This window comes from Rhinopithecus roxellana, chromosome 20 (assembly GCF_007565055.1).
Source record: "Rhinopithecus roxellana isolate Shanxi Qingling chromosome 20, ASM756505v1, whole genome shotgun sequence".
In the NCBI taxonomy this organism is placed as follows: domain Eukaryota; kingdom Metazoa; phylum Chordata; class Mammalia; order Primates; family Cercopithecidae; genus Rhinopithecus; species Rhinopithecus roxellana.
Window position 1 is genome coordinate 20,844,040 of NC_044568.1, and position 20,482 is coordinate 20,864,521.

Here is a 20,482-nt window from a genome sequence, read left to right on the forward strand (position 1 = left end):
CACTTCAGCCTCCTGAATAGCTGAGATTACAGGTGTGTGCCACCAGTCCCAGCTCATTTTTGTATTTTTAGTGGAGACGAGGTTTTGCCATGTTGGCCAGGCTGGTCTCAAATTTCTGACCTCAAGTGATCCACCTGCCTCGGTCTCCCAAAGTGCTGGGATTACAGGCGTGAGCCACCGCGCCTTGCCAACTTTTTAACTCTTTTTTTTTTTTTTTTTAAGACAGAGTTTCGCTCGTATTGCCCAGGCTGGAGTGCAATGGCACAATTTTGGCTCACTGCAACCTCCACCTCCTGGGTTCAAGTGATTCTTCTGCCTCAGCCTCCCAAATAGCTGGGACTACAGGCATGTGCCACCACACCTAGCTAATTTTGTATTTTTAATAGAAGTGGGCTTTTATCATGTTGTCTAGGCCTGTCTCAAACTCCTGACCTCAGGTGATCCACCCACCTCAGCCTCCCAAAGTGCTGGGATTACAGGCATGAGCCACTGCGCCCAGCCTTAAAATAACTCTTTAAAAAGGAATGTAAAAGCCATTCTTAACTCTCAGGAGATATAGTTTGCCAACCTCTCTTATTTACATTTTGTTGTTGTTGTTTTGCTTGTTTGTCTTTGAGAGGGAGTTTCGCTCTTATTGCCTATGCTGGAGTGCGATGGCGTGATCTTGACTCACTGCAACCTCTGCCTCCTGGGTTCAAGCGATTCTCCTGCCTCAGCCTCCCAAGTAGCTGGGAGTACAGGTGTGCACTACCATGCCCAGCTAATTTTTGTATTTTTAGTAGAGATGGAGTTTCACCATATTGGCCAGGCTGGTCTTGAACTCCTGGACCTCAGGTGATCTGTTCACCTTGGCCTCCCAAAGTGCTGGGATTACAGGCATGAGCCACCGTGTCCGGCCAAAATTGTTTAAAATTTAAGAGAAATACTGTTGATGTTTGGAGTAAGGAGTACCTAAAAATATTTTTTAAATCAATTGATTGGGAAGATGATAGGCCTAGAAAAATAAGATAAAATAAGTTGATTTCTAAACATCTTGCATAATTATATAGAAGCTTCTTTAATTAAAAAATTAGTTTTCCTTCAACAATTATTATTTAATTAAAATTGGGCATCAAAAGAGACACTACAACCCTGTTCTGGAAAAATGTTTGTGATGTGCTCGGATTTTGCCCTGGTCTTCAGTTCTTGGCCAGATGGTCAGCATGTGTGTTTCTCAGGCCAGCACGTCATCACATAGTTGCAGCGGCTGAGCCCATACGCCGTGGCTTGAGGGACTATCTGGTAATAAAATATCAAAGGAAACTTCAAAGGAACATCTGATCACATGGTGGCCTGTTAAATCCTATACCAAGTAATTCCTGAAGATTTGGAAGAATGGATTATGATCTTTCAGAGTAAAAACAAAATACAGGAAGATAACACAGCAATCATAATTAACTAGAAAAAAATAAATTCAACCTCTCCAACCAAAAAAATAAGAAGCACTGACAGACAATGCCTTTCTTCTGATGGTACACACTGAGGGAATAGATCAACATCTTTAAATATGGTTCAGTTCAGGCCAGCTGCAGTGGCTCTCGCCTGTAATCCCGGCACTTTGGGAGGCCGAAGTGGGCGAATCATGAGGTCAAGAGATCAAGACCATCCTGGTCAACATGGTGAAACCCTGTCTCTACTAAAAATACAAAACTTAGCTGGACGTGGTGGCGGGCACCTGTAGTCCCAGCTGCTTTGGAGCTGGAGGCAGGAGAATCGCTTGAACCCAGGAGGCGGAGGTTGCAGTAAGCTGAGATCATACCGCTGCACTGCAGCCTGGCGACAGAGCGAGACTCCATCTCAAAAAAAAAAAGGTTATTTTGAAAAACAGAATCACAGATTTACAGAAAAGTTGTAACTACAATATAAAGAACTTTCCTGAAACATTGGGAGTGAATTGTGGATCTGATCCCCCAACATCCCCAAATCTTGATCATGTGTTTCCCGCAAACAATGGCTTTCTCTTCCATCACCACACAGTACAGCCATCAAGATCAGGACGTTGGCATTGAGATGTCGCAACCCTCCAATTCTCAGGCTTATTCCCATTCCGGCCATTGTCCCAGTAATGCCCTTTTTTTTTTTTTTTTTTTGAGACGGAGTCTGGCTCTGTCGCCCAGGCTGGAGTGCGGTGGCCGGATCTCAGCTCACTGCAAGCTCCGCCTCCCAGGTTCACGCCATTCTCCTGCCTCTGCCTCCCAAGTAGCTGGGACTACAGGCACCCGCCTCGTCGCCCGGCTAGTTTTTTGTATTCTTTAGTAGAGACGGGGTTTCACCGTATTAGCCAGGATGGTCTCGATCTCCTGACCTTGTGATCCGCCCGTCTCAGCCTCCCAAAGTGCTGGGATTACAGGCTTGAGCCACCGTGCCTGGCCAGTAATGCCTTTTATACCCAGAGGGTCAAGTTCTGAATCCCAGGGTGCATTTGGCCTCCTTTGTGTCCTTTGGTAGCTGCTCCTCTGTCTTTCCTTGTCTTTCACGACCTGGATACTTCAGAAGACTATGAACCACTAATTCTGCCAACCATCCCGCAATCTGGGTTTGTTCGATGCTTCTCCTGACTTGATTCAGGCCGTACATCTTTGCCAGGAACACACTACGCTGCTCTTGCCCTGTCCCGTCGGGTGGTACAAGCTCTCAATTTGTTCTGTTACTGATGACAGTCACTTTATTAATTTTCATGCTGTCTGCCAGGATTCTCCTGTGTAAAAATTACTTTCCAACTAGATAAATAGTCTGTTTCTTTCTTTTTTTTTTTTTTTTTTTGAGACGGAGTCTCGCTCTGTCGCCCAGGCTGGAGCGCAGTGGCCGGATCTCAGCTCACTGCAAGCTCCGCCTCCCAGGTTTACGCCATTCTCCTGCCTCAGCCTCCTGAGTAGCTGGGACTACAGGCGCCCGCCACCTCGCCCGGCTAGTTTTTTGTGTTTTTTAGTAGAGACGGGGTTTCACCGTGTTAGCCAGGATGGTCTCGATCTCCTGACCTCGTGATCCACCTGTCTCGGCCTCCTAAAGTGCTGGGATGACAGGCTTGAGCCACCGCGCCCGGCCTGTTTGGTTCTTTACATCTGAATTTGCACAGGCTTTCCGTCTGTCTGTGCATCTCAAGAGTGTGTGCCCCTCCCTGTTGGGGCATGGTGACAGTAACTGCTTCGGTGTCTTTAGTTCTAGCATCTGTGTCATCTCAGTGTTGGGATCTGTTGATTTTCTTGAATAGTATGATACGAGACTCTGACTCATCTTTAATGCTACAGAGAATGGTGATGTTTTTGGTTTGGAGCAGTTGACCTGGTTGGGTTCTGACAGCAAGTTCTGTGCAGCCTTCTGTAGGGTGTGGCTGTGGTGCCAGCTCCATTTTCCAAGCTTTGGCGGTGCTGTTTGACCTCGTCCTTCGGGGGCATTGCTTGCCGTCCAACCTGAGACTGGTGGAGGTGTGTTCTGCAGTTGAGATTCTTACATGGGCAGCCCCAGGGTGAACGCGTCAACAACGTCACAGGGTTGCTCCCCTGAAATCTTCCCTCTCTGCTGTCCTTCTGTCCTTCCAGTTCCCAAGGGCTCCCCTTTTTGGTCCTCCATCTGGAAAGCTAGAGCTTTAACCCTCTCTGCTGTGCACTTCAGTGACCATCCCTATCTTTGTGGGAGGACAGAGAGAAGAAAAGGCAGTGAGGAGGTGTCACCCCACCTGGAATCATAGCCCCCACATCAAGAGGAAGTTCTCCCTTCCAGGAGCTTTTGTTGCTGCTCCCTCTTACCTGGAGCCAGAGTCTCCCAACACTATGTTTTCATAGATTATTTTTAGTTCATTTCCCCTGAAACACAGGTTGGCCCCAAAAAAGTAAGAGGAAAGTCGTAACAACTTTACCTAAGAGTGCCCTTTTAATGCATTAGAATGTATGGCTATTTATTGATGAATTATTTTTAATCTCCGAGTTGTCAATTGTGCCTTTAAGAAAAACATCTTTTCCTATGATAAGGCCCCTACCTTTATTTGCTAAAATCAGAGTTCTAGTTCAGATTTTGTTTTGTGTTCTGGCTCTGGAGGCACCAATGGAGTAACACTGGTATGTTTATGTTGGAGAGGAGCTTTGTGTTGCCTTTCAAACTTGAATCCAATAGAACTATAGATTTAAACAATAAACATGAATGGGAGATAAGGAAAATCAAAGACGAAAACAGAGAAATGGACTTAATAAAAGATTTTTGTACATAAATACTTCTTCTGACCCCAAGACAAAGCCAGGAAAGATGAAGCATATTTTTTATGATTTGAAATTAAGATAATGTAGGTGACTCTATTAGTAATCAGCTTGAGTATTTATATGAAAGTGTATGGGAGGCCGGGTGCGGTGGCTCACGCCTGTAATTCCAGCACTTTGGGAGGTCGAGGCTGGTGGATCACGAGGTCAGGAGGTAGAGACCATCCTGGCTAACACGGTGAAACCCTGTCTCTACCAAAAATACAAAAAATTAGCTGGACGTCATGGCGGGCGCCTGTAGTCCCAGCTACTCGGGAGGCTGAGGCAGGAGAATGGCGTGAACCCAGGAGGCGGAGCTTGCAGTGAGCTCAGATCACACCACTGCACCCCATCCTGGGGTACAGAGTGAGACTCTATCTCAAAAAAAAAAAAAAAAAAGAAAAAAAAAGAAAAGAAAGTGTATGGGAACAGTCGCATATATATTATAGCAGATAGAAGACTGACTTTGGAGTATTTCTATGCTTTCATCTGAAAATGAAGGGCTGGGCCAGGCGTGAAGGTGCAGGGCCTGTAATCCCAGCACTTTGGGAGGCCAAGGCAGGCAGATCACTTGAGTCCAGGAGTTCCAGACCAGCCTGGGTGACATGGCGAAACCCCATGTCTACAAAAAAAAAGTACAAAAATCGTCTGGGCATGGTGATGCATGGCTGTAAACCCAGCTGCTCAGAAGGCTGAGGTGGGTGGATCACTTGAACCCAGGAGTTCGAGGCTGCAGTGAGCCAAGATCATACCACTGCACTTTTCAGCCTGGGTGACAGAGTGAGACCCTGTCAAAAAGAAAATGAAGGGCATTTTGTTGTGAGGAATCGGTTTATGGATAGTCTGGGATGTGGCCAGTGTCCTCTGGATACTTCCCTGTTCGGTGCCTTCCTGAAACGTGTTGCAAATTCTGTTTTATAAAATGTCTGGTCTCTTTGTCTAAAACTTTAGAATCACCTGGGCACAGTGGCTCATGCCTGTAATCCCAGCACTTTGGGAGGTCAGGGTGTGTGGATCACTTGAGGTTAGGAGTTCGAGACCAGCCTGACCAACATGGCAAAACCCTGTCTCTACTAAAAATGCAAAAATTAGCTGGGCGCGGTGGTGTGCACCTATAATCCCAGTTATTGGGTAGGCTGAGGCACAAGAATTGCTTGAACTCAGGAGGTGGAGGTTGCAGTGAGCTGAGATTGAGCCACTGCACTCCAGCCTGGGTGACAGAGCAAAGCTCTGTCTTTGAAAAAGAATTGTAAACATAAAAGCATACTGTTGCATGCATTTCAGTCAGTGAATTCAAAGTGGCCTGTTAGGCGAGGCACAGTGGCTTTCACCTGTAGTCCTGGCTGTGTGGAAAGCTGAGGCAGGAAGATTGTTGGAGCCCTGGAGTTTGAGTGCAGCCTGGGTAACAGCCAGGACCCATCTCTAAAATAAACTTTTGAAAATGCTTGTCAGTAGCATAAAATTGTGTGGGAAAATGTTTGGTTCCTTTTAATTAAAGGATGTAGAGAGCTGCTGGTAGACAGCAAAATAATCTACAGCTATTGTGCTGATTGTCCTGAGGTTTGATTTACCAACCTAGTCATTGTAGAATTAGATATGTAAGATACAGAATTGATGTGGTTACCTGTATTTTGACTTTGGAACATTTTAATCATCCTCTAAGATCTTGTTTGTTTAAATTATATGTGGTTTTTTAATGTAACTTGTAAGATGTATTTATTTTCTATGGATATCTCATAGTTAGACATATATCTTTTGGGTTGGAGGTGCATGTGATATTTTGACATGTATATAATGTGTAGTGATCAAATCAGAGTAACTGAGCTATCTCAAGCTTTAATCTTTTTGTTTTTTAATTTATAGGAATATCATAGGTTTTTGATTCAGTTTTGCTTTACTTGGGAAATCGCACTTGGTCATTAAGGCAAAATGCCAAGTGAGAGACTGCTTAGCAGAGTGAGGAGTGAGAACTTTTGGCCAGGTGTGGTGGCTCACACCTGTAATCCCAGCACTTTGGGAGGCTGAGGTGGGCGAATCACAGGGTCAGAAGATTGAGACCAGCCTGGCCAACATAGTGAAACCCGCCATCACTACTAAAAATACAAAAATTAGCTGGGCGTGGTGGCGCGTGCCTGTAGTCCCAGTTGCTCAGGAGGCTGAGGCAGGAGAATGAACCTGGGAGGCAGAGCTTGCAGTGAGCCAAGATTGCGCCACTGCACTCCAGCCTGGGCGACAGAGTGAGACTCCCTCTCAAAAAAAAAAAAAAAAAAAAAAAAAAGTACTTGTATGAGGGTCGTCCTTTCCCCCAGGCTGTTGGGAATCCTATAAAGAGGAATCCATAATCCATACCCAGGCACTTCAGAAAGGAAACTGAGTTTAAGTAATATTCATGGCTTGTCTTAGCTCGTTTAAATAGCAATTCAGTGGTAAATTTAGCTCCTAGGTTTTTGAGTCCCCTACAAACCAGAAGTACATCTTAACCAAATAATACAATTTGCTTATTAGTAACAAAGGTGAGGCAGGACACTTTGCTTCTGGAGCCATAGGCTCCTTAGAGATAAATCAGTTGTATTTCGGGGACTCCACTGTAGGGCCCTCTCCTATTCCTCAGTAGCGGGAAGAAGACCAGGGCAGTGCTAACAGTGGGCCTGGGCCCCGTGTGAATGCCCCAACAGGGCCCTTTATTTTATATCTTTATACTCATTAGGGCCATTTTCTGTTTTTGTTCATATCTGGTTACAAACTATTGGTCCTTTTAAACTACTATCCCCATTAACAAATGAGGAAGCAGACACAAAACTGACTTTAGTTACTGAATGAATATTCGAACTTAGGTCTTGGGAGGCATCATTCCATCTCCTTCCTGTGTGTCGTTAACTCTGACATTAACTGTGAGATGCTGCTGGCTGGAAGACTTTCTCTGTACCTAAAAAAGTAAACGCATTGCCCACAAAACTAACACGCTGCTTTTTATTGGTTATAGTTTTATTGAAAAAGCTCTTTAAGGCCGGGCGCGGTGGCTCACGCCTGTAATCCCAGCACTTTGGGGGACCGAGGCGGGCGGATCACAAGGTCAGGAGATCAAGGCCATCCTGGCTAACACAGTGAAACCCCGTCTCTACTAAAAATAAAAAAAATTAGCCGGGCGTGGTGGCGGGCGCCTGTCGTCCCAGCTACTCAGGAGGCTGAGGCAGGAGAATGGTGTGAACCCAGGAGGCGGAGCTTGCAGTGAGCCGAGATTGTGCCGTTGGATTCCAGCCTGGGCAACAGAGCAAGACTCCGTCTCAAAAAAAAAAAAAAAAAGCCCTTTAAGACTTGGCTGCAGAGTTTCATACTATCATTCTTGTACAGGCATAGAAAGGAAAATACCCAAATAAATGAGGTAAGGTGCTCCTGCAGTTGATGCACAGTCCAGCTCCTGTGCATCCCGTCCAGCCGGCTGGGTCGAGGCATCCGTGCCTCGTGTGCAGTGGGCTCTGGGTGCCATGCAGTGCCGCGTCACCGCAGCCTTGGAGCACACGCCGCGTCACCGCAGCCGCGGAGCACACGCCCGGTCATTGTTTTGGGGCTTTTCCTAAGCTACTGTACCTGCTTTTATGCTACTGTACCTGCTTTTAAGCTACTGTACCTGGTTACTGGCTCTTCCCTCGTTTTCTCCATAGGTGGCAGGCTGTCCCAACCATGATATTCCTGCCACATGGCCAGCAGCAGGTGTGAGATGTCCCTGGCATCTGATTGTAGAGGTATTGAAGTGGAAAAGGAAAAAACCAGAAAGTGTTCACCTTGGCATCGAAACACCGCAGTGTGGTGCAGTTGGACCAAAGGGAGGCCTGACTTCCGACATCACCATTCTTACTCCAGCTTCCCCCTTTTCAGTTACATTAGAGTACTGGTTTCTAAATGCTACTAGGTATTGATGTAGTTATGAAATGATAGTCTATGTGATTATACATTTTATCCAAGGCGGTGTGATGTAACTTGTAAGACTTGAGGAAAATGCCTATTGTGTACCTGGAATGAGAAAAGAAGAAAGGTTTGAACAGACATTTCAGAGGGAAAAGTACATCATCCTTTGTGTTCTTATTTCAGAAGGAGGGCACAGGCCTGGCCCCGCCTCGGGTCCCTTTGCCCCAGCCGTTTGTGCCCACACAGGCCTGCCTGGGTGCGGTGCTGACCAGCCTCAGTGCTCCAGGAGAGCCTCCTCATGGCTTTGGCTGCCATGCGCTGTGGCCGAATCCCCATGCACGCCAAACACTTTCTTCACGGAGGCTTTCTGGCCAGTGCGGATCCTGTCTTTGTAGTCCCTCTGGCTCTGCCCTCTCCTGTCAGGTGATGGGGTGCTGTTTGCCTCTAATTTTTTTTTTTTTTTTTTTTTTTTTTTTTGAGATGGAATTTCACTGTTGTTGCCCAGGCTGGAGTGCAGTGGCGTGAATCTCGGCTCACCACCACCTCTGCCTCCTGGGGTCAAGCCGTTCTCCTGCCTCAGCCTCCCAAGTAACTGGAATTACAGGCATGCACCACCATACCCGGCTAATTTTGTCTTTTTACTAGAGATGGGGTTTCTCCATGTTGGTCAGGCTGTTCTCGAACTCCTGACCTCAGGTGTTCGGGATTATAAGGATGAGCCACTGCGCCCGGCTGCCCCTGAATTTATCTAGGCATTTGCTTACGCTCCACAGAAGGCAGTGGGGTGACCAGGGAGGGAGGGGAAGGCAGCCACACTGGGGGCAGACTGGAAGTGGGTTGTAGTGAGTGTCTGTGTGCAGATAGGTATTCGCTTTGAGATGGCAAAACCACATTACAGAAATGTGGGGAAAAGCTGCTCTTCACTTCGCCACCGTACACAGCTGTTCCCATCACTTTCGATCGTTTAGTTTTAGTGTTTTCATTTCCATTTTAAACAAAACTGTCATCATGTTATGCATAGAATTTGTAATTTTCTACTTAATATCTAAATCTTTTTTCTCTTTTTCTTTTAAGTTCTGGGGTACGTGTGCAGGATATGCAGGTTGTTACATAGGTAAATGTGTGCCATGGTGGGTTGCTGCACCCATCAACCCATCGCTTAGGCGTAAGCCTGGCAAGCGTAAGCTATTTATCCCCATGCTCTGTAAGCCTTTCTTCTTGTTGTGGTTTTAGAATCACGATCTGTAATGGCTCCAGAGTTGAGAGCGTGCTTAAATCCTTCCTGACCTTCACTCAGGCTGGTCACGCAGCCCCCGCACTAGCCCGGCCCCTCACTCCTTGTGCCTGGTCTTCCCTCTCTCCCAGGCCCCTCTTCTCAGCCTTCAGAGTCCACGGAGCCCACGGGGTCCAGGGCAGGAGTAGAGGGAGCCTCGCCGTGTCCCTCCTGGGCCCGGGGCTGCCCTGGCCGGGGGCGGCCACTGCCCAGGCTGGCCATTCTGCAGAGGGATGCGCCAGCATTTGGGGCCTAGACTTGGAAATGCCTCTTTTATTTGAAAACAGCTGAATAACATTCATCTGCTTTTCCCATTTTCCTGTCCAGATACGAGATATGAGTGAGTCACTTCCTACTCTCAGTCCAGATGGGGGTTTTTTCTTTTTACTTTTTTCATAAACTCTCATATTATTCAGTCCTGGGACATGAGGTACACATGGTGTCTGTGGCCAGGGAGAATGCTGACTACATGTTTCTGTATTCATTGACACTATATGTTGTTTAAAAAAGTAAAATATATGGATTAGAGTGATGTCATTGTGGGAAGTTTTAGAAGTACTGCTTTAGAAAAACATAAAAGCTGTGTATTTGCTGACAGTCTGAGGAAGTCAGGCAGGAACAGTGTGTAGTTTCACTGAGTGAACATCAGCAGGACTGTGCAGCCTCTAAATGTGCTGTGCTCTTTGTTTTGCCAGAAAGGAAATAAACATTTGTATTTTTTATAGTAATTCCTTCCTGTGAGGTGCTATTTTAAGCTTAAAGAACTCTAAGCCGAGTGGACTCTCACATCTGTGAGATGCACGAGGGTCCCTGGTGGAGCAGGTGATGCTGCTGGGAGGGGCAGCGCCCGCTGCTTTGTGCTCCATGACCCTCGAAGCACCTGCAGGGTGACCTGGGACGTGGCCGGGTGTTCGTGGCACATGCTGGGGAGCGAGCGAGGATGGTTGGTTCAGCTCAGGGTTGGCTGGCTCCTTCTGCAGAGACACAGGGAATCGGTGTCATTGGCTCCGGGAGCAGAGTGGTGTCTGGCACAGGTCCTCAGCCGTGGCATCATGGGGCGGCCACAGAGGACATGCAGATGGGGGCGTGGTGGAGGCCCACAGAGCTGCTCACGGACGGGCGGGTGTTGGTTTAGACAGCGCTGTCTAGGAGCACACGGCCCAGCGTGGCAGCCACTAGCCTCCTGTGGCTGCAGAACCCTCAGCATGGTTCTTCAGGACAACTGGGGGTTGAACGTTTAATTTTATTCATTCTTTTTTTTTTTTTTGAGATGGAGTCTCGCTCTGTCGCCCAGGCTGGAGTGCAGTGGCCAGATCTCAGCTCACTGCAAGCTCCGCCTCCCAGGTTCATGCCATTCTCCTGCCTCAGCCTCCCGAGTAGCTGGGACTACAGGCACCCGCCATAACACCCAGCTAATCTTTTGTATTTTTAGTAGAGGCGGGGTTTCACCATGTTAGCCAGGATGGTCTTGATCTTCTGACCTCGTGATCCGCCCGCCTCGGCCTCCCAAAGTCCTAGGATTACAGGCGTGAGCCACCGCACCCAGCCAATTTTGTTCATTCTTAATTAACTTAACTTGTTACAGGTGATTTGGGCAGTGCAGGCTTAGAACCATCCCCAGAGCGTGTGCACAGAGCAGGTCCTTCCCTAGGGGAGGTTCGTGTATGTTAGGAAAAGAAGTTGTGTGGCCAAAAAATGTGGGGAATTGTTGAAAAAATTATTAGGTACTGTAGGACTTCTCAGAGTCCTTAATATTCTAATGTACATTGACAGTTCACAAGGAGTTTCTAAGATTTTTTTTCCCCAGAAAACTTTCGTTTTTTAGAGACGAAGTCTCACTCTGTTGCCTGGGCTGGAGTGCAGTGGTGCGATCTTGGCTCGCTGCAACCTCTGCCTCCCGGGTTCAAGCGATTCTCCTGCCACAGCCTCCCAAGTAGCTGGGATTACAGGCGCCTGCCACTACGCCCAGCTAATTTTTTGTATTTTTAATAGAGACAGGGATTCACCATATTGGCCAGGCTGCTCTCGATCTCGTGGCCTTGTAATGCGCCTGCCTCGGCCCCCCAGAGTGCTGGGATACCAGGCGTGAATCACTGCTCTCAGCTGCCCCAAAATACTTTTTGGCCATACAGGTTTTTGAGGTGGCCGTGACCTTGTGTGAGCACTGGCGTCCGTGGAGAGGGCTCTGGAGAATGTTGGTGTGGGAGACCAGGAGGTCTTTGGGTGCCTGCAGGAAGTGTCACATTCACAGTTCTGAGAAGTTGTGTTGAGTATTTCACATTGAACAAAGTTAGATTCTACAAATTAGCAGATATCCCCGTCGCACATGGCCAGGTGGCCTCTAGACCCAGCGAAGGCTGGTGGAGGAAGGCAGGAGAATGCTCCCGTAGCCTCTTTCCCGGTTATGTGTGAAGCTGCGGCATGGGGCTCCTGGCGCCTGAGAAGTGTGGAAGCTGGCAGAGCCGGGTGTGCTGGGCAGCGAGAAGCATCAGCGCTGGATCGGCAGGGCAGGCCTGCTGTGATACGGCTGAGTCGGAAACTACAGCACGTTCCATACGCGGCTGTTTTGTTTTGAGCAGATATTTGGGCTCATTTAAAAATGGTGCTTAAGACCTAATTTGTATCATCTTATTTTTGATGAGAAAAACACGCACCAGTGTACGGGAAAACGGGATGAGTAAGCTGATGCCTTCTGGGCTGCCTGGTGAGGCCTCTCGTCCCTGTCGCCATCCATTCTGTGCAGCTTCATTCACTGCAGCCTGGTTCTGCTCTGAGACAGTGCTCTCTATCTTCCTGATTCCCCCAGGACTGCTGTTCTGGTCTCCTCATCCTTGCCCTCACAGAGAAGGATGAGAATGAATTCTGTTGAAAAGAAAGGCCAGGCATGGTGGCTCACGCCAGCAGTTCGGGAGGCTGAGGTGGGTGGATCACCTGAGGTCAGGAGTTTGAGACCAACCTGGCCAACATGACAAAACCTCTTCTCTTCTAAAATTACAAAAATCAGCCAGGCATGGTGGTGCGTGCACCTGTAATACCAGCTACTGGGGAGGCTGAGGCATGAGAATCGCTTGAACCCAGGAGGCAGAGGTTGCAGTGAGCTGCCCAGACAGAGTAAGACTCTGTCTCAAAAAAAAAAAAAAAAAAAAAAAAGAAAAGGAAATACATGGAAGAGGCTCCCAGGTGACTGTGTTCTTGGGGAAATATTGTCTAAAACAGTCACAATTGAAAATGCTGAGCATTAGCTTTTCAGAAGTTGGGACAGATTCGTAACGGTTTTGAGGGTGAACCCAGGAGGCTGCACAGATACTCAGTTGTAGCTGCATCTGGGCTCTTGCTGGGTCCATAAACGTATGTCAGTACTCCGGAGCTGTTTACTGCCCTTGTATTGCCAGATGTGACTTTGCTTTCCCTGCTTTCTGTTGCAAGCCTGCCCTGCATCGGTGCTGCTGCCCGCCTTCCTCTCTGGGCCCCGGTTCTAGGTGAGGCACCACTGAAGTGACAGGACAGCCTGGGTGCTGAGAATCTCATTTTGAAAACTGCTTAATATCAAATGCTAAATAATCATGTATATACTTCAAGCTCTTATTTCATTTTTGTTTTTTGTTTTACTTTTACAGTGAGTGTTGAAAAGATAGACCTGAAGGGATTATCACACACAAAAAATGACAGAAATGTTGAATGTTCCTTTGAGGTAAGATGCTAAGTTTTTTCCCCTCTCTCCTGTAAGGGTAGGAAGGAAACACTTACCCTGGAGATGCTCTTCTTTACCTCGCTAAGGCTGTGCCTTGTGCAAAGCCCTGTGCCAGTGCTGTCTAGGAAGCTGGCTCTGGGCTCGGGGTGGGCCGTCTCCAGGGTGGGGATTGTTGGCTGCGGGGCCTCTACAGGCGGGAAGGGTGGGAGCTCGGGCAGGGCCTGGGGTTGTCAGTTGAGGTGTGAATGGTGCATACCACACGGGGTTCTAGCAGAACCGGATGAGGCAGCCTGCAGAGCAACGCACACAGAACCTGGATCCATGGTGCCTGTGGGGACTGGTGATGAAAGCTCCTTGGTCTGGGCAGGGAACACTCCCTAAACTGACATGCTTAGCTGCTGGGGGCTGGTCACTGAAGTTGGGTACCACAAAGAATCAGGAGAGTTGAGCAGTGTTGTGTTTCCGGGTGACTCCCGGTGACCAGGGTCGAGATGGCCAGAAGCCCATTTCCCTCTCACAGCAGGGCGTGCCCGAGGCCATCCCTGCTCCCTGGTCGCTGTGCCCCATCAGAACCTCAGGGTGCCCTTAGGGGGTACAGGCCTCCTCTGGCTACTCTGACCTCCCTAGGATGTTGACCTCTGCTCCCAGCCCGAAGTGGCAGCCAGGACACCAGTCCTCACGCGTTCATCCTGGGCAGCAGGATGCAGGAGGAGGAAAGGCAGACTTGAAATCTTTCTCTTAAGGAACATTCCTGAAAGCAGCCTCTAGACACTTCACTTACATTTTATTGGCCAGATTTACTTTCTTGGTCCCACCTGGATGCATAAGTGGCTGGGAAGTGTGTCCCGGCTGACGGTGCCCAGCTCCCAGTCCGGGCTCTGTTAGGAACCCTGGCAGGGGCATATACTCCTTGGACCATGTGTGCGTCAAGTACTGACAGCGTCACTGGAGAGTGCTCTCCAGACAGAACTCCTGTGAGCATCTGGCATGATCCGCCTGTGCAGCTTACTGATTTTTTGAAAAGTATGGCTACACCAAAATACTTTAAACCTGTTTTCCACTAAAGGGACAAGTCTCCACTTGGTTTGGGAGACTGTGTTGTGACAAGCAGTTGTTACGCTGTGCGTTTTTCCTTTGAAAATGTAAGGAAAATCCTTAGCTGCTGAGGTTTGGAGGTTGCTGGTGCCTGTGATAGTAGTGTCAGAGTCTCGGGACCCACGGAGTTCCTGGGTCTCATGTCGTACAGCCCAGGTGGAGCCCAGGGAAAGACGACAGGGACTCTCTGAGTGCCCTGGAACCCAGCAGAAATCCCAGTGGCCCTAGGTATTTGCTGACATTTTGCAGTGGTCGCAAGTGACACCTTCCTTCATTCCTTGCATTGCGGTGTCAGGCCTCTTCAGATACTGGTGGGGACTGTGCCCTGAAGAAGGTGCTGTGCACAGAGCTGTCTTCGCGTGCGGTCGTAACACAGTGGGCTTCAGTTTGCTCCCAATCCTTAGTCCAGTTATTTGTGGTGAGGAAATCGGAAGTCAGGTCCACACAGTGTAAGGTGTGGGAACTTCATACAACCTGACCAACCAAAGCCTTGCTCTGCTCTGCTCTTTTTTCTTTTCTCTCTCTCTCTCTCTTTTCTTTCTTGGTTTCTTTCTTGGTTTCCTTCCTTCCTTCCTTCCTTCCTTCCTTCCTTCCTTCCTTCCTTCCTTCCTTCCTTCCTTCCTTCCTTCCTTCCTTCCTTCCTTCCTTCCTTCCCTCCCTCCCTCCCTCCCTCCCTCCCTCCCTCCCTCCCTCCCTCCCTCCCTCCCTCCCTCCCTCCTTCCCTCCTTCCTTTTCTTTCTTTTCTTTCTTTTCTTTCTTTCTTTCAACAGTATCTTGCTGTCACCAGGCTGGAGTGCAGTGGCATGATCTTGGTTCACTACAGCCTCAACCTCCTGGGCTTAAGCAGTTCCCTCACCTTAGCCTCCCAGTAGCTGGGACCACAGGCACATGCCACCACACCCAAGCTAATTTTTGTACTTTTGTGGAGACGGGGTTATACCATGTTGCTCAGGCTGGTCTCAAACTCTCCAGCTCAAGCTATCTGCCCGCCTCAACCTCGCAAAGTGCTGGGATTACAGGCATGAGCCATCACACCTGGCCATATTTTTCTATTTTAGAAATCAAGTTGATTCTGAAAGTTTGCAGGGCACGGTGGCTCACACCTGTAATCCCAGCACTTTGGGAGGCCAAGGTGGGTGGATCACACGGGGTCAGGAGTTCAAGACCAGCCTGGCCAACATGGTGAAACCCTGTCTCTACTAAAAATACAAAAATTAGCCAGGCATGGTGGTGGGCACCTGTAGTCCCAGCTACTCACGAGGCTGAGGCCGGGGAATCGCTTGAACCCGGGAGGCAGAGGTTGCAGTGAGCCGAGATTGCACCATTGTACTCCAGCCTTGACAACAGAGCGAGACTCCATCTCAAAAAAAAAAAAAAAAAAAATCAAGTTAAAGTGATATGGGAAGAACTACAGTAGTTAATTTTGAAAAGAAGCAGCAAATTGGAAGACTCACACTACCTGATTTCAAGACTTCTCAAAACAGCAGGATCACAACGCCATGAGGTAGCAAAAGGGAAGGCAGCACAGAGGAGTGGGACAGAAGAGGCTCCAGATAGACTCACACACACATGCGGGGTCTGAAGGAGTGCTGTGAAGAAAGGATGCTCTTTTCAGCAGACACCCTGGAACAGACATCCATATGCAGGAGAAGCGAGCCTTGCCTCCCGCTGCAGCCCTAACACCACATTAACTCAGAAGTGATCGGAGACCTAAATGTAAACCCAAAACAAAAATGCTAGGAGAAAACAAACTTTGTGATTTAAATTAGGTAAGAATTTCTGAGATACAGTGCCAAAAACATCCATAAAAGACAAAGTCAATGAATTAGAATATATTAAAGTTTAAAACTTTCTCTTTGATACTATGAAGAGAATGAAAAGGCTCAGATTAGGAGAAAATATTTGCAAGTTGTGTAGCTGATGAAGGATTTATATATTCAGAATGTATAAAGAATTCTCAAAACTTTTTTTTTAAGAGATGGGGTCTCCGGCCAGGCGCGATGGCTCACGCCTATAATCCCAGCACTTTGGGAGGCCAAGGCGGACGAATCACCTGAGGTCAGGAGTTTGAGACCTGCCTAGCCAAAATGACAAAATCCTGTCTCTAGTAAAAATAGAAAAATTAGCTGGGCGTGGTAGCTGCACCTGTAATCCCAGCTGCTTGGGAGGCTGAGGCAGGAGAACCGCTTGAAGCCAGGAGGCGGAGATTGCAGTCAGCCAAGATCATGCTCCTGCACTCCAGCCTGAGCAACAAAAGCAAAACCTGTCTCCAAAAAAAAAAAAAAAAGAGATGGTATCTGCTTCTGGCTGGTCTTGAACTCTTGCCTCAAGGGATCCTCCTGTCTTGGACTCCTAGGGTTGCTGGGATCACAGGCATGAGCCTCCATGCCCAACAAGTTGCTTCCTGTTACTAAGTTTTGAGAGTTCTGCCAGGTGTAGACACATGCCTGCAGTTCCAGCTACTTGGGAGGCCAAGGCAGGAATATCCCTTGAGGCCAGGAGTTCAAGACCAGCCTGGGCAACAGTGAGACCCTGTCTCCACAAAGAAAAAAAAAAAATGATGATTTGCCAAGGAAGATACGTAGGTGGCAAATAAACACATGTGAAAAGAGTCACCATCCTCATCATTAGGAGAATGCCAAGTCCCACAGTGAAAGAACACTGCACACCTCTTGAAATACTCAAATGAAAAACGCTGACCCCACCCACCTCAGGCTGCGGTGTGGAGGAGCTGGAATCACATTCACTGATTCACTGATGGTGGGAATGGGAAATGGGGCAGCCACTTCGGAAGACAGTTTCTTAAATAGTGTGACCCGTAAGTTCCAGCCTAGATATTTACCCTGGGGGAATTAAGCGCATGTTCATAAAAGATTAGTGCATGAGTGTTTATAGCAGCTTTGTTTGTAACATTCCAAGACTGTAAACAACCGAGATACCCGTTGACGGACGCGTGGACAGGCCAGCCCTGGTGTTATGTCCATGCAGTGGAATACCACCCGGCAATAATGCTGAGTGGTCTCAGAATGGACAACTGAGATGCTCAGCGATATGCATGAATCTCGTGTTGTGTGAAAGAAACTAGACGACTCCTTCCAAAAAGTATGTACTTGGTGAGTCCGTGTATGAGTCGAGTTACATAAAATTCTAGAAAATGCAGACTCATCTCTAGCAACAGAAGGCAGTCAGTGGTTTCCTGGGGAGGGGCTGGGGGACACCTCAGGGGTGATGCTCCCTGCCGTGGTGGGGCGTGGCTCACGGGTGCCCTCAGATCAGAACAGCACATGGACCCCTTTCAATACGTGCAGTTCATCGTCAGTTATAATTCATTACAGCTCTTTTTGTTAAAAAAAAAAAATACTTGAAGATTCAAACTTTTCCTTTTGTCCATAGAACCTTGACTAATGAAAATCAAGTTGTCCTTTAAGTTGTCCTTTGTAAGTGGAAATAAATAGCGATTATACTGTGACTAGAGCAATAAAACAGCATTTGTAGGAATGTCTGCCATACTTCAGTGAGGTAGAACAGTCTGTTGCTAACAGTATGGCAAGAATCAAAGAAACATTTTTTTCTGAAAACTTTCCCTTATTCAGGGAGAAATAAATAACTTCTCCCTGCCCCACTGATTTTCTCAGCCTTGTTTCTCGTTTTAATTTTTATGCATCGTTTTCCAGGACACCAATGAAAGGTCGCTGTTTTATAGGAAGATGTACGTAACTGGATTAAGATGACTTGAAGATGTACAAGCTTTTTTTCTATGGAGCTGCTTTTGATATTGCTGAAATTATAATTGCTAGTTCCTAGTTGCTGAGGAAATCAAATCAGTAAGCAGGAAACAAATGATGGAATGTTTTTGATATAAAATCAGTATGTAGGCAGCTGAGGCAGGAGCATCACCTGGAGGCTGGGAGACTGCAACCAGCCTGGGCAACTCAGTGAGCCCCGTCTCTTAAAAAAAAAAAAAAAAAGAGAGAGGCCAAGGGCAGTGGCTCACACCTGTAATCCCAGCACTTTGGGAGGCTAAGGCAGGCGGATCGCTTGAGCCAGCCTGGGTGACATGGTGAAACCCCATCACTGCAAAAAAGTACAAAAATTAGTCGGTCACTGTGGCACTCAGCTATATTCCCAGCTACCGAGGAGGCTGAGGTGGGAGGATCACTCAAGCCTGGGAGGTCATGGCTGCAGTGAGCCAAGATCATGCCACTGCACTCCAACTTGGGGGACAGTGAGAGACCTTGTCTCAAAAAAGAAGAAAAAAAATTATGAAACAGTACTAATAAACAACTCTTATTAAACCATCCTTTAAAGTCACTCAGACATTATTTTAATGTTATCTTTTCTTTGAAAGTTTATTTTTTCACTTGGGTGGCTGAGGCACAAGGATCACTTGAACCCATGGGCGGAGCTTGCAGTGGAGCTGAGATCGTGCCACTGCGCTCCAGCCTGGGCAACAGAGCAAAACTAGGTCTCAAAAAAAAAAAGTCATACCCCAAGCAACATTGACTCTTCCGAGTAAGCTGTCAGTCACTATTAGCAAAGAAGGAGTCCTGGCAAGTGAGGTTTCCCTGAGTCTCTGTTTTTAGCACGTGTGCATGTGCACGGTAGAGGGCCCAGTGATTCCTCAGGTGTTGCCAGAGCAGAGGCACTGGGCCGACCCTGCCTTCCAAAATTGGGGGACCTGTAGTGATGAGTGTGGCTGCAGAAGGCGACCCCTGGCGGAGCTGAGTGGTAGATTCTGGGTGTTTTCATGTCTCACTGGGTATCCAACACTGTATTTCCCCTGGAGCTGTTTTGTGTTTGTTTGCTTATTCACAAGGACTTAGAAAACTGCTCCTTCCCCCACATCTTCCCCCGTTGGCTGGAACTCCTCTGGTGTGCATGCGAGTCTGCGTCCTGTCGGGTTTTCGCTCTGTTCTGTAGACGGCTGCCTCTTCCTGTCTTTAGTTGAGCGTTTCATTCCTACTGCCTGGTTTTCATTTCAGAGAACTCTTGAGCTCTGACAGTTCTTTTTTCATAGCATCCTGTTCTCAGATATGCCTTTTTCTCTTAGCTTAGTAAGAGTATCGATGAAAATTTTTTGGTTTTCTTAGAAAGAGTCCATGCTTTCCCTTGGCTGCTGTGTTCTCCCTGCTGGCTTTGCCTGTCTCTGTGCTGGGCCTTGGCTCTCCTCAGATCTGGGGGGTACTGGGCTGCCTTTCCCCTCAAGGGTGTGGCTGGACCCTGCCCCCAGGGATGCCTGGCTGAGCCTTTTCTTGTGCAGAATGAGGCCGCGTGGCTTCAGGGGCTCCAGATGGGGAGACTGTGTAGAGAAACGCTGATGTTCAGAGCCAGTCCACAGTGAGTCGGAGGAACTAGACTCTGCATGTGAAGATGTCCTGAGCATGCATGGGCTGTGTGCACATTTGGCTTTGGGGTATGATTAAGATGCGTTAAAATTCATCTAGATAAGACTAAGTAGCTCTTTAGGGATGTGATAGAAAATGCTGTGCCAGAATCTAATTGGCAGCACTTTTTCTTGGTGAAATGTAAAGTAATGAGGTAGCTGGCCATGGATGCTTGTGAGTTTGGTTGGACACGTGTCCCCATAGTGCAGGTCAGGCAGGCATGACAAGAGGACGCTCTTCCTGCCCCCACACCCCTCCAGCGGCCGGTTTGCCTCCTGGTGCTCCGGGGCAAGTGGGCAGGTGAGGTAGAGACTTGGCTGGGTCTGGATCGTGCAGCTGCTGCAGCTTAGCCATCAGCCAGCATCACCTGCAGAGCGACGTGGGCTGGTCTCCGCCTGATCGTGTGGTCTCTGTTTCCAGTGTTCACGTTCTGACAGCCTTAGGGAGAAATGGGAGCTGCACCTGCAAGTCAGAGAAAAATGTATCCGAACACAAAGTAGAAGAGTTACGCGTAATTAAAGTGCATAACTGTTGGAAAAGCAGGTTGTCTATTTCAACATCAGATGATCTGTCCCTGCCACATTTTGTCATTGGGGTGTTGGATTTCACGTTTTCCCTGGGTTAGGGCGCCATAGGAAAGATTCAGCCTGGAGGCAGGTGTAAGAGCTGTGCAGAGGAGATGTTTTCTGTGACACGCTTTACCTTGAAAGATACACGCTGTCAGCAGCGCGAGGGCCAGGCATCTTCATGGCAGGGGTTTGCGCCCATTGTTGGCGGTGTTCTTGAAGTTCTGTGTGGGGAGCAGCTTAGGAACCTATCCCCAAGATTTTTAGTGTTGAGAGATTTTAATATTTCAGGCAGAGGA

At 48.0% G+C, this 20,482-nt stretch overlaps 1 protein-coding gene across 4 annotated transcripts in view; it reads left to right on the forward strand.

Annotated features, from left to right (window-relative positions):
* The window catches only part of ZCCHC14 (zinc finger CCHC-type containing 14), a 90,460-nt gene that overhangs the window by 47,493 nt on the left and 22,485 nt on the right, over positions 1–20,482 (forward strand). For all 4 annotated transcript variants that reach the window (XR_747054.2, XM_010355591.2, XM_010355590.2 and 1 more), the window contains exon 3: positions 13,065–13,138. Coding sequence is in view for 3 of the 4 variants with exons in the window: in XM_010355591.2 (XP_010353893.2) it covers positions 13,065–13,138 (74 nt within the window). In the remaining variant the exon portion in view is untranslated. The remainder of the gene's footprint in view (positions 1–13,064; positions 13,139–20,482) is intronic.